Source organism: Ochotona curzoniae, unplaced genomic scaffold (assembly GCF_017591425.1).
Source record: "Ochotona curzoniae isolate NIBS_2020 unplaced genomic scaffold, NIBS_Ocur_1.0 contig_883, whole genome shotgun sequence".
In the NCBI taxonomy this organism is placed as follows: domain Eukaryota; kingdom Metazoa; phylum Chordata; class Mammalia; order Lagomorpha; family Ochotonidae; genus Ochotona; species Ochotona curzoniae.
The window spans coordinates 19,239,404-19,253,028 of NW_024466599.1; the positions used below are offsets into that span (position 1 = coordinate 19,239,404).

Consider the following 13,625-nt stretch of genomic DNA (forward strand, 5'->3'; position numbering starts at 1 on the left):
CAGCAGTTAAGTGCTTTGTGGGTCAGCTTCATCTCTTAAGTGCCTTTCTTTTTTCAAGATTCTTATTTATTTGAAAAACAGTGCCACAGAGAGGAGAGTCAGAGAAAGAGATCTTCCAATTGCTAGTTTACTACACAAATGGCTCCAATGGACAGGGCAGGGCCATCCTCAAGGCAAAAGCCTGGAACTCCAGCCATTTCCTGTGTGAGTGGCAGGGGCCCCAAGGACTGGGGCCATCTTCCACTGCTTTTCCAATTGCATTAGCAGGAAGCTGGACTGGAAGTGGAGAAGCTGGGACTCAAACTGGTGCTCTAAAATGGCTGATTATTTTTGAGATCTGTTATAGTGGGTTGAGAGTAGCTTTTTTTTTTTTTTTTTTTTTAAGATTTACTTATTTATTTGAAAGGCTGCTACAGAGAAAGAAGAGAGGAAAGAAAGAGGAAGAAGAGAAGAATGAAAGGGAGAGGGAGAAAGAGTAAGAGAGAGAGCGAGAACAAGCTTTGATTTGCTAGCTCATTCCTGAAATGGTGTAATAGCCAGGGACAGAGTCAGCCAAATGGATAGAGTGAGTCTTGGTTGCCCATGTGGGTGGCAGGGGCCCAAGGGTCTAAGCCATTTTCTGCTTTTTTTTCCCCCCAGGTGAATTAGCAGGGCACTGGGATTGGAAATGGAGAGTCAGGAAACAACGTTGTAGGAAGTGGCTTAACCCACTGTGCCACAATGCCAGTTGCCAGATTTTACAGGAGGCTAAGTGCACCCATCTTATTAAGCCGTGGTCCTTCTTGATCTCTACTTAATGTTCCAAAGGTTCAACAATGTCTTTGGCTGAACAGATGTTGATACTTCCCATGCCTGTGTAAGTTCTGGGAAATGTTAGGCTTTCAGCCCTCCCATCCTTGTCTGGCTTTGTGCAATTCTATGCATGCCCATTTAGTATTGAGCAACAGACTCAAGGGGACTATTATGCAAACGTCTGCAGCTCTCCCGGACTGGCTCCTTCTTTTCCAATATACTTTGCCACAAATTCTAGTTTCCTTGTCTCTAAGCTATAAGCTATTTCTTCAACTCACTGATTCTTGCCCTGTGTCCCACCAGTCTCTCCTCTCCTTGCTGGAGTTAGGCATCAGCCTCCAGGACTGACCTTGGTTGTTTCCTTTCTCCTCTGTTTAACACTGCTATGTTGTATCCACTTTCCTAGCTGTGTATAGTGGGAGGGCAAATATGATACTAGTTACGCCAGCTTGGTCAGAAGGAAACATTTTTGAATCATCTTACCAACATATACACAGTTGCAGTGTGGGCATTTGGCAGATTAAGACACATTATGAGGTACCTGTCCCATGCTAGGGTGCCTGGGGTTGAGTCCCAGTTCTGCTCCTGATTCCACTTCCTGCTCATGTGCATTCTGGGAGGCAGCGGTGATGGCTCAATTAATAGAGTCCCTGACCTCCATGTGAGAGACCTACACTGAGCTCACCGCTCCTGGCTTTGGCCTGGCCCAGTCCTCACTGTTGGGAGCATTTGAAGAATGAATTAGTAGATAGCATATCTCTGTCTCTGCCTTTCAAATGGCAGATCTCATAATACACAGGGGGAGAACAGAGCAGAAGTACTGTCGCCCAAGAAAAAAGTGAACTAGTTATTACTAAATTTTTCAGCAGGAATGGTGGTGAGGGGACGAGAATACCTACAGCCTTGGCACAGGAACGTGGCCAGAGCAATGGGAACCAAAAGGGGTACGTCGTTTTTGTCTTCTACTATGGCAGAGAAGAGTAACAGTGCATATATAAGGCACAAGGAGAGGCAGATAGCTCAAAATATTAAAAGTATAGTTAAAATAAGTATCACTTAACGTCAAAAATCATTTTAGAATAAATACTGCAAAACAGAAATTAGAGGCTTGGCTAGGCAAGTATGGAATGAGTCAGTTTTGGAACTATAATCTGAAAGAGAGGAGACAAAATGTTGGGTTCACTTAGGAAATTTAGGAAGCGGGGATTGGACAATCTTCAAATGGCAAAAAGGTGAGGGTGCTGGACTATGGGAAATTCAGCACACAGATAGAAAGGGGACTGGTGAGGTGAAAATATCTGTGACAGTTTTGATGCATAACAAATTCAATGAAAAATAAGAAAAGTATGAATATATTTAATAACAAAAATGGTTGTGACAAACACCTACAAAACCAGTGTTACATATTTTCTAGCTTGCCAATTAATTATAGTAAATTTTTAATTCCAAAATGACTTCTGTCACATTATAATTATCTGGGCTACATTTTCCTGCCATCTGCTGGTGTAATTTAAAGAAATAAAGCTCAATTTTAATTTTATTCTAAGCAAAATATAATTAGAAGGATAAATCAGCGTTAAAAATAATGTATTCTGGAATCAATTATTAAATTCTAATTTATCTACTATTTTTGTTTTGTTGGTGAGCATGCTTCTTTCACATTCCTATCAACATGAACAGTCAAGAACTGATTATATTGTTTGAGCTTAACAATATCTTTTTACAATGGCTTAGGGTAGATGTTGTCACTACCACCATTCTAGGGAGAAAGCAATTCAAGAAGTACTGGCTCATCAATAACACATGATTGTGATGGGGTGACCCTACCTTTTTTTAAAGATTTATTTATGTTTATTGCAAAGTCAGATATACAGAGAGGAAGAGAGACAGAAAGGAAGATCTTCCATCCGGAATTCACTCCCCAAGTGACCGCAATGGCCAGTGCGGTGCTGATCCAAAGCCAGGAGCCAGGAACTCCCTCCAGGTCTCCCACACAGGTGCAGGATCCCAAGGCTTTGGGCCGTCCTCCACTGCTTTCCCAGGCTACACAGGGAATTGGATGGAAGTGGAGCAGCTGGGATTAGAACTGGCGCCCATATGGGATCCCGGTGTATTCAAGGCGAGGACTTTAGCCACTAGGCCACGCCGCCAGGCCCGACCCTAACTTTTAATTCAGCTCTCTGCTCTCTGACTGCATCGCTACAGTTTTTGAACCACACTATGCATTTCCTTTTGGCAATCGGTATTCTCTCAATTTGGACTGTCATATTGAGTGGTCAGTAGATGTAACAGGCCAATGTGTATGAGTCCTTTATATAAGAGTGTTGAAAACCATGTTCTAGACTTAAACAGAGATATGAGAACTTTGATTCCTTCCAGTTTGCCACTTTTTCTTTTGAATTTTTTTGATATTCCATGACTAGGCGTGGTGGCTTCTACTAAAGTCTCATGACAGCATTCACTGTTAAAATCTTACTTGTATTTTGCCTGTCCTGTTTGTTTATCAGGTCCCCCCATGCCTGAAATGCCCCACGCTCAACACCCAGGAAACAAGAAGCATGGACAGGGAGGTGGTGCTAGTGGCCACAGGCATGCAGGGGAGGCCACTACAACAGCTGTGGACAGGGGTGGGAGGAGGCAGGTGCTGCCTGAGAGAGAGCCTTCCCCCAACCACAGCACGGCAGGCCCCGCCACGGCTTTGAGAAGGACATGGAGACTAAGGAATGAGGGACCACTGGAGGAAAAAAAAACCAGCAAGGAGTCTTCTTCCAGTTCCTGCTCTTGCTGACACTCCAGCTGCTCCGTGAATCACAGGAACCACCCGGCCTATAGAAGCGGCCCCTTACTGGCGGTCACTTGAAGGTTTCTCCGCTTATCACAAGCCAAGGAAGCTTACTGGTTAGGTAGGTTCCACTTCGCTGGCTGCCACTGTCAGTGGGGTTGAAGCTTCTGGAACCTGGTCCCCCAACCCTTGTGGGCGACCCCTGCCCAGTAGCCTGGAAGGTGTGGCTTAAGCCAAACCTTCCCCATGGCTTGAAGCACAGCTTCCAGGACTACACATGGAGTGTGACCTCCAACATGGCTGCAAGGTTAATGGGAGTACATCTGGAACATGACCTCTGAAATGACCGGAAGATCTAGGGAAACAGACCTGTCCTACAGCCAATTGCAACATCTTTAGAGGGTGTGAGGTCTGCCCTCCCCTTCCTTACCCTTTAAAACCTGTAACCTGTGCATAATAAGCACTTCTCCCCCGCCCCCCAAGACCTGGGTGATGACAAGGACTTTTACATTTTGAAGATTGTTTAAAAAAAGGATGTGATCCTGACCATGTAAAGCCTAAACCATCCAACATTTTAGTCAATGCTTAAGGGAAAGGTGTGCTGACTCCTGCCCTGGCTTCTTCCGGAAAGTCCCGGTGGGGCTGGATGTGGTGCTCCCGCTGGGAGAGGGGTCCACCTGGGGGCTTATGCTTGCCCCGCAGCGCCTCCAGAGCCTGCAGAGATGTTCTCCGGCGCCCTCCCACCCCAGGCCTGCCCCTCACAGCCTCTCTAGCCTTGGAAAGTTGGTCACATAAACATTTTTAAGCAGGTCAGATAAAACAGGACTAAAAATAATCCTAAAGCTTCCAGGACTATTTTTTGAGTAGGAACAAGTGGTTTCTTGATGGATTTGGTCACTTTTGATTTCCCTCTTTGACCCTCAAGACCTTTATGGATATTTCTAGGCTCTACGGCAAAGCCAGATTCCGAGAGATGAGCCCTTGCTGTATTAACCACATCCGTTTCAAGGGTGGAATGACCAAGAGCAAGCTTCCATCTATCTGCCTGTTTCAGAAGAACTGGGATCGGAGCAGGCGGAAGCCAGGAGCCCGTGTTCCTGTGTCATCCTCCCTGGTGGAGAAGCAGGCAGCTGAACTCACACAGCAGGCTGGCGGCAAAAGCAGCAGCTTAACGGACTGCACTGCACCTGCAGCCACCATTTGTTAATGTGGAAAGGCAGTATGGATGAGACCGTCCACCAATACATGAAAGAAACTACTGGATAGGTAGGATTTGCTTGGTATATCTGATTTTTTCCCTTTAATGAGTACTTTTTTACTATTAAAAAAAAAGGTGCACAAAAAGAACCATAGCTTACTAAAGATTATACAGTGTTTATGGGTTTTTATTTGGACTTCCACGGCTTGCTATAAGACAGTCATTGTACTACTGAAAAGTAAGCTGCCATAAAAATACTGCAGAGGGCCCGGTGCGGTGGCCTAGCAGCTGAAGTCCTTGCCTTCAATGCACTGGGATCCCATATGGGCGCCAGTTCTAAAATCAGCTGTTTCACTTCCCATTCAGCTCCCTGCTTGTGGCTGGGAAAGCAGTCGAAGACGGCCCAGAGCCTTGGGACCCTGCACCCAAGATTGGCACAGCACCGGCCATTGTGGTCACTTGGGGAATGAATCATCAGATGGAAGATCTTCCTCTCAGTCTCTCCTCCTCTCTGTATATCTGACTTTGTAATAAAAAATAAATATTTAAAAAAACACTGCAGAAGTGCCAGCGGCCAGTACGGTGAGAGGCAAGGGCTCAGCCCTGTCACCTCTTGTATTTTACACCAGCTCACAGCATTAACAGCGGCCTGGGTCACTGTGCAGTGGACAAGTCATCATCCAGCCCCCAAACAACCCTGCGGAGGAACAGACTCGGCCTTAGGGAGCCCGAGGGCGCAGCTGCCCATCTAGAACCTGACCTCCACGTCCTCCTCCCTGACATTCAAGGTCGCCAACTCTGCCCCTCGCACGTGCAAGGCACGGAAGCTCGCAGCTACCAGTCTATTCCCCGAAGCGGCAGTGCCCACAGCGCGGTCCGCCCCCTCCCGCGAGCCCCCGCACTAACCTGACCAGGTCGGTCATGCACGAGCCCACCACTACCACCGCGGCCGCCTCCTCCTGACACTGACGCCCGGGATCCCCACACGACGCCATGGCTAAAGGTGCAGTGGGGACACTGATCTTTCCCCTCTGACCTTCGCCCTGCCTCGCCGCTCCAGCCCCCTGACGCCCCTCTCGTGGGCCTCCCACAGGCCGGGGCGGGTTGCCCACTCCGATGCCCGACCTAACCCTGCCCACCATTTGTACCCCTATCCTCTAAGGAAATGTTTTCCCCGCTCTTTCCCGGTACGGAGGCCCCTCTGGACGGCTACTGCGAGACTCTGAGGCGCGCGCCAACCCGAGAGACTGACGCCAGAGGCGGGACTTTCAGGCACGGCGGGGACGCCTTCCGCAGCGACCGGCGCGGGGACGCGCACGCCGCCCGGCTTCTGGGCCGCCGAGGGGGCGGGGCAGGACGTCCTAGGGGCGCGCACGCATCCGGCCCGCGGTGCGCGCGCAGGTCGATGCGTCGGTCGGGGGCGCGCTCGGGTAACCTGTACCTCACGTAGTCGCCGGTTACCCATCGGACTGTTAAGTTCCAGGTACCTGGACTGGGGCTGGTGCGGGGAGGTTGGATCCCGAGTCGCACAGGTGGCGCTGAGTCATGGTTTAAATATGGCCAGCGGACTCGCCCCCTCTTCCTCCTGAGAAGGCCCGCTTCCACAGATATCCCCCTCAGCCCGGTCGTGCCGGTCCCCTCACGAACGAGCCACCCAGGCCAGAGGCTTCCTCCTCTTTCTTCATATCTAGTTCGCCTAACTCCCCCGCCTGGACCCTGATTCAGCCCGCGGGATTAATTCCTCTCTCCCTGCTTTCTAGTTCGATGAGGGAAAGCATACAATTTGGGAGACGGAAAATGTCCCCTTATAATAGACGACTCCTAGCAAGGGGTGGGCATTCTTTAGGTCTGAGCTGGCAGGTTTTTCTTTGAATGTTGTCCCCTGGAAAAATTGCGTCCCTTGTGTAACTTCCCTCGTGCGCTGCGTGACGTTGACGTGACGCAGCAGGACGCCACCCCTTTCCGTTCCATGACGTCAGCGGGGGCACATGTTTCCGTGTTTGTCATCCTGTCTTAATTGCGAGAGGCTGGATTGGGCTTTAGACGTCTTTGTAGTCCCCGAGCCGCCCATCAGTTGACCTTACATGCTCCTCGCTTGGGGCAGTGGACACGTGATAAAAATCGCGTTTTTACATTTTCTTCAGCAACACATCACCATTAGGAAATACAAATCTAAGAGCGTGCGAGGGAGCCTGGTCACCACCATAATTTTTTTTGAAACCTATTTGAGGTTTGTGTTAGTGTTAAAAAAAAAAAAAGGAGTGTGCTCTGCCTCCCTGTCCTCAGCTCATCACAACAAAAGGCCATCTTGTTTGTTATTCAGAGATCTCTGATTTGGGGGTGGATGTAGCTTTATTCTTAAAAAATCACGTTTCCCTGTGGTTCAAACATTTGAATGTGTCCTGAAATCTTGGCACTGCTGAAACATCACATATGGCTGTTCTGGAAATCAAGACAGATTCTTCCTTTTAGCTGTGGCCCCCAAACCACACCTAAGTCAGTGGCTGAATAGGAGAGGGCCATTGTCTCGTGGAACGGTTTCTTTCTGTACTCTTGACTATTCGGTGGGTGCCACAGAAGGCCGACAGCCGGTCTAGTTTGTGTCTAGTTGGGAAGCCCTCGTTCATTTGAATTCATGCCTTGTCTGTTTATATTTTACAATCTCTTTTAAATCATTTGGATGCTTTTCTGTTTGGTGCTTGCAGTTGTCAGGTGTATTTGGTAGGAAGATGGGTACAGTGGACGTGGTTTCTGATGCTGTTGGCTTGTGGCTTTGAATATTATTCTGTGTTGCTCAGCTGCAGTTTTCTTACCTGTCAATTTAGAATGATAACATTAACCAGGGATCTGGGTTATTGGGGTGGGAAATGAACAGTTGAGTGGTAAATATAGTGCCATTAATAAGTAGATGTTCAGAATGTATTTCTGTTTCCTTTTTTTGTGGAAATGAGAGGTCAAAATAAAAGGACTAAGGGGGGGAAAAAACCCTAGAAGAATAATTTGGTCATGTAGATGAGATCTTTTGTTTTTTCCAAGATGGATATTTTTGTGTTTTTTGCTTGTGGTCTAGATAAGCATCACCTCAAGAACTGTGACATCAGCACGTAGACATGAGAGTGGAAATGTTGCAGAATAGAAGAAAAAAATAGGTTTCAAAATGGGAACATGGGTTAGTATACTGCTCAAAGACAAGGTATAACAGTTACCTATATCATCAGCAAGATGTGAATTAAAGCACTTGCTTTATACCCTCGTTGTGAATATCAACCGCAATGTGTGTGGAAGCTCTTTATAATTGAGGAAGTGTTACAAAATGTGACTTTGATGATTTATGGCAGAGTGCACTTGATGTTGGCTCCTTGAGATGATGCTTTAGAATGGTGATGAGAAAAGATGTGTTAAGGTATTGGAAGTTGAGCTTGTTTGATATTTCCTGAAAAATAAAGTAGAAAGCTTTTTCTGCCTCAGGTACTTCCTGGGTGTCATCACTTTATAGGGTCGCAGTTTTACTCCTTTTTGAGTGCTGACTTCAATCCTTTGTTACTCCCAGAAAACAGAAATTCAAACCAGGTCTAGTTTTTACATTTGTTTTAGCAGGAACTTGCAAAGTGTATTTTAATATGTGCAAACTAGACCCAGAACATCAGTTACTTGTAATTTGCTGGAAATTACTTTGCTTTTGATGTGGGATTAGCCTTTCAGATTGAGGAAGAAAATGTTCGTTTGAATTGACTTATTCACCTCTGAAAGTAGAGGCTTTCATTCAGAAATCTATTCAGAGGAATTCATGTGCTCCTTCACTTAGCCCCCCAAATTTCCATGTAATTGAGATATGATTTGTTAGTTTTACTTCTGTATTTTTATGTGTACGGATTCCTTTACTGTGTGTTGCTTAATATCTGAATGGGTGTATGTTTTTGTTACTTCATTCAGTAGAATTTGCTGTATTTGTTTTTCAAATTGTTCCATATCTGTTCCCTTTACCAGATTATTTGAGAGATTTTATCTTCTCTCCCTACTTAAATATTTCTCTAGCTTTTGTCCCTTTATCCAGTCATTTTTTAAAAGTGTGTATTGAATGCTTAGTATGTAGTAGATACTTTTGGTAAATACTAGCGAGCAAGATAAAATTCTTGCAGAGGGAGAGAAGCACATAGGCAGATAGTTGAATACATTGTAGGGGTCAGTTTTCAAGGGACGTTTATCAGCCATACCTAATTCCTAGTAAATAATGATTACAAATAATTACACTTGTCCTAGAGTTTCAGATGGAATTATTAGTCAAATTCCTACCTTTTGTGGGAATATAGAGGATTCCCAGTGGAGTGTGTGTGTGTGTGTTATGGAAGAGGGTTGGGTAAGCCAGTTGATTCCAGTGGGGTGACAGTAAGGAAATGAGCGTTGGAAAGGAGATATTTGTATTGTAAAGGTTTCTTTTGTTCCAGATCAGTGGTATAGTCCCTGTACCAATGGCAGAGCACTGGGAGTTGGTCCTCCTGGAGATTCATTGAGAGTAGTTGCTCTGCGGAGGGAAAGTGATGGAAAATGCTGAGTGCTGTGCAGTCTGTGGGAGGTTGCTATACCTGGTTCCTTTGTAAACTCTGAGGACCAATTTTTTTCCCCTTTATTTTCAGTGGTGATTGGCAAGCTGAGTTGAAATGTCCCCAGAAGTGGCCTTGAACCGTATTTCTCCAATGCTCTCCCCATTCATATCCAGTGTGGTACGGAATGGAAAAGTGGGATTGGATGCTACAAACTGTTTGAGGATAACTGACTTGAAATCTGGGTATGTATGAGAGCTAATTCTGTGAATTTTTCAGCACCAGTCAGCCTTTCCCTAATGATAAACTGTCCTAACAAGATTCATAAAAATCAAATACCATGAAATTCGTCAAGTCATGATCTCTTCACGTTAAGTTGGTTTTATGTAACTCTTGATATTTTGTGTTTAAAGTGATTTTGTTTGTGTTGTGGGCCAGTGCTTTATGGTCACAAGTTCATGCCTTTTTTTTCTGGCTCCTGAAACCATGTAGCAAGTGGGTATAGTTTGTGGACTGTGTACCATGTGAGTTTTAGCCAGTCTGGTTTTCATTCACCGGCTTCTTGTTATAAGAACTAGCTTTGGTGATTCTGAATTTGACAGCATTTGATAATCTCTTGCTGTAGAAATTGTAATAACTAGCCAACATGAATCACATTCTTCACAATGGGGTTCAAACAGCAAGATGTCACACCTGGAAATATTGTGTCAAAAAACCCCAATAAATTTAGAGTTACAGAAAACTTAGAAAAGTACTACAGGAAATTAATACATATAATATTGTTCATTGTTCTAGAGGCCCTATTTGAATAGTGTCAGTTTCCCCATTCCCGTCCATTTTTTGATCTTGGCCCAAACTGGAATACCAGTTGTGCTTAGGTTTCCTCAGCTCCCCACTCCGTGCAGCCCCCCAGTCTTTGTCTCTCAGAACCCGGACAATTGTGCAGAGAACTGGATGCAAACTTTTTAAAATGTCACTGTGAGTTTGTCCTAATTCCAGGGTTCTTCTGAAAGTTTTTGGAAAAGCAAACTCACTTCTTAATTCCATTTTCCACAAAACTTTTGAATTCTTCTCAAGCTTGTATTTGCTTTTCATTTGAGTGAAAATGTATTTTTCCCTCAGAACACTGCAGATATATTGTTGTAGCTTTCTCAGTGCATCAGAAAAAGGAGTGTGATGGCCCCTGGTCTTTATTGTTTGTTGGTTTTTTTTGTTGTTGTTGTTGTTTTGTTTTCAAGATTTATTTAAGAGGCAGAGTTACAGAAAGAGAGGGATAGATAGAAAGAAATCTACCACTGGTTCACTCCCCAAATAACCACAATTGTGGTTGGACCAGGAAGAAGCCAGGAGCTTCATTCGGGTCACTCATGAGGGTGCAGGGGCCTAAGCACTCGGGCCGTGTTACACTGCTTCCAAAGCACGTTAGCAGTGAGCTGGATCAGAAACACAGCAACCTGGATGCGTGGGATGCAAGCATTGTCACAGGCAGCTACTAGGCCACAATACCTATCCCATCTTTAGTGTTTGTTACCTTTGATCTCTCAGATAGGTATCTTCACTGTGAAGTTAGCTGACTTTTCCTTTGTGCTCAGTGAGAGTCTTGCAGAATGGTGCTTCGCGGTTATGCAGAGATCCTGCTTTTTTTTTTTTTTAAACCAGACTTTTGTCCACCATCTGGAGCATGAACTGCCGGTTCTTGCCCACGGTAATTATTACTCAGGTGTTTGTGTAAGAGTGCTCTTCCATTTCCCTCAGGCCTCCTATGTGTATGAATTTGAGTCCTCCAGCAAGGAAGCACTGTCCTTTATCCTCCAATTAGTTTTTGTCCAATTATTTATGTCAGTATGGAATTTTAAGTATTATATTTCAGATACAGTCTTTGGTTTACTGTGGGATTTTCTGACATTATGATGGTACAAGAATAATTAAAGCACTCTGTAGGAATGATTTTTACTTTACGGCTGGAGTTTGGAACTTGTGGCCAGTGATGGGAGGCAGACACTCTGCCGGTATGAACAGCATCGGGTACCCCAGCTGCCAGCTGGTTCCGGGCTGCAGAAGGCGAGATGGTGCTCTGCACTCTAGAATGTTGTGAAGGTGTGCTATGCAGGGGCTTCCTTATGTTACGTGTCTTTCTGACTTAATGATTTTGTGTGTGGGAATGTTACCCCAGCGCTAAGTCAAGGAGCATCCAATTGTCATTTATTTTCTCATTCAGTTGTTCTAGCCTTTGTTGTTGGGAGATGTGTCAGTTGACTTTTTTTAAAGATTTATTTTATTGGAAAGGCGGATATACAGAGAGGAGAGAAAGAGAGGAAGATCTTCCGTCCGATGATTCACTCCCCAAGTGAGCGCAACGGCGATGCTATGCCGATCCGAAGCCAGGAGCCTCTTCTGGGTCTCCCACGCGGGTGCAGGGTCCCAAAGCTTTGGGCCGTCCTCAACCACTTTCCCGGACCACAGGCAGGGAGCTGGATGGGAAGCGGGGCTGCCAGTATAGAACCGGCGCCCATATGGGATCCTGGGAGTGCAAGGCAAGGACCTTAACCACTGCTCCATTGCGCCAGGCCCAGTTGACTTTTTTTTTAAAAAAAGATTTATTTATTTTTATTGGAAAGGCAGATTTACAGAGAGGAGGGGAGACAGAGAATAAGATCTTCTGTCTGCTAGTTCACTCTCAGGCTACTGCACCAGGTCCAGTTGACTTTTTTTTTTTTAAGTTTTATTTTTATTGGAAAGGCAGATATATATAGAGAAGAGACAGAGAGGATGATCTTTATGCTGATTCACTCCCCAAGTGGCTGCAAAACTGGAGATGAACTGATCTGAAGCCAGGAACCTGGACTTTCTTCCAGGTCTTCCCACTTGGGTTCAGAGTCCCAAGGCCTTGGGCCATCTTGGACTGCTTTCTTAGGCCATAAGCAGGGAGCTGGATGGGAAGCAGGGCCGCTGGGATACGAATCGGCGCCCATGTGGAATCCTGGCATGTACAAGGCAAGGACTTTAGCCACTAGGCTACCACACTGGGTGCCCCTGTTTTTTGAATATGTGTCAGGTGACTTTTTTTTTTATTACATTTGATTTTATCATGCAGTTTCATAGGCTCTGGGATTCCCCCAACCCCTTTCCGTACCCACCCCTCATGGTGGATTCCTCCACCTTATTGCAGTATTACAATTCAAATCCAGCCATAATTCTTTCATTGCAAGCATGTGCTTTGCATAGTGTCCAGTATCTTTTTGTCCAGATAAATTCGACAGTTTCTTGGGCAGACCTTCTCTGGTCTGAAGGCAGAGCTGGCAGAATATCGTCCGGACCCATTAAGAGCTGCAACATAACATCAACAATGGTTTACAAACTTATGGAGTTAATTGACGTGGTATTGAGTGACCGATATGATTAGAAAATGCAAGTTCTTAGCCATATCCTGTGATTACTTCATTGACATTTCAATTTTACACAACTTTTGTATAAGGAGAGTGACTTTTTTTTTTAAGAAGTTACTTATTTTTATTTAAAAGGCAGATTTACAGAGAGAAGGAGAGGTAGAAAGATCTTCCACCTACTGGTTCACTCCCCAAATTGCCACAATGGTCAGAGCTGAGGAGATTGGAAGCCAGGAACTAGGAGTTTCTTCTGAATCTCCCCCATGGATATATCGTCCCAAGGGTTTCAGCCATCCTCTGCTGCTTTCCCCGGCCATAAGCAGGGAACTGGATAGTAGAAAACCAGTCCCATATGGAATCCAGGACTTGAAGGTAGAGGATTAGCCTGTTGAGTCATGGTGCCGGCTTCTGAATGTTTTCTTCCTAGAAATGTTTAGTTGACTATCTGTTGCCTTTCACGTTCTGCTATTTTTTTTTTTTTTTTGACAAGGCTATAGATTTGGATGTAAGGGTTTAAATTTATGTTTAGTGAAAGATTAAGTTGGGAAGAGATACAAAGATCTGCTACTGGGGGCAAATATTGTTGAGTTGCCACTTGTTGTGCTAGCATTCATTATTGGAGTGGTGCCTGTTAGTCTCTTCCGGTTCACTTCTGATCCAGCTTCCTGCTCGTGCACCTGGGAATGTGGCAGGTGATGAGCTAAGTGCTTGGGCGCATGTCACTCATGTCATTCAACTTCATTAATCAAATACTTACGGAGCATTTACCGTTAGTCATTTTGCCGGATGGAGTTTCTTGCTCCTGACTGGCTTGCTCCAGCTTGTGCTGTTGCCGACATTTGGGAAGTGAACTAGCAGATGGAAGATTGCCTCCCTCTCCCTTTGACCCTGTGACTTTCAAATAAATAAACATTAAAAGACCTGTT

General features: G+C 45.3%; 2 protein-coding genes across 3 annotated transcripts in view; one reads left to right on the plus strand and one right to left on the minus strand.

Moving 5' to 3' along the window:
• Nucleotides 1–5,797, minus strand: part of RBKS (ribokinase) — a 91,114-nt gene extending 85,317 nt beyond the window's left edge. The window contains exon 1 of the mRNA XM_040993002.1: nt 5,679–5,797. Coding sequence (XP_040848936.1) covers nt 5,679–5,767 — 89 coding nt within the window. The 5' untranslated portion in view covers nt 5,768–5,797. The remainder of the gene's footprint in view (nt 1–5,678) is intronic.
• The window catches only part of BABAM2 (BRISC and BRCA1 A complex member 2), a 449,694-nt gene that overhangs the window by 21,431 nt on the left and 414,638 nt on the right, over nt 1–13,625 (plus strand). Inside the window, exons 1-2 of one of the 2 annotated variants that reach the window (XM_040992999.1) lie at nt 6,155–6,255; nt 9,407–9,558. In XM_040992999.1, the coding sequence (XP_040848933.1) occupies nt 9,431–9,558 (128 nt within the window). In that variant the 5' untranslated portion in view covers nt 6,155–6,255; nt 9,407–9,430. Of the gene's footprint in view, nt 1–6,154; nt 6,256–9,406; nt 9,559–13,625 lie in introns of those variants that run through there. The other variant, XM_040993000.1, reaches the window with a different exon arrangement.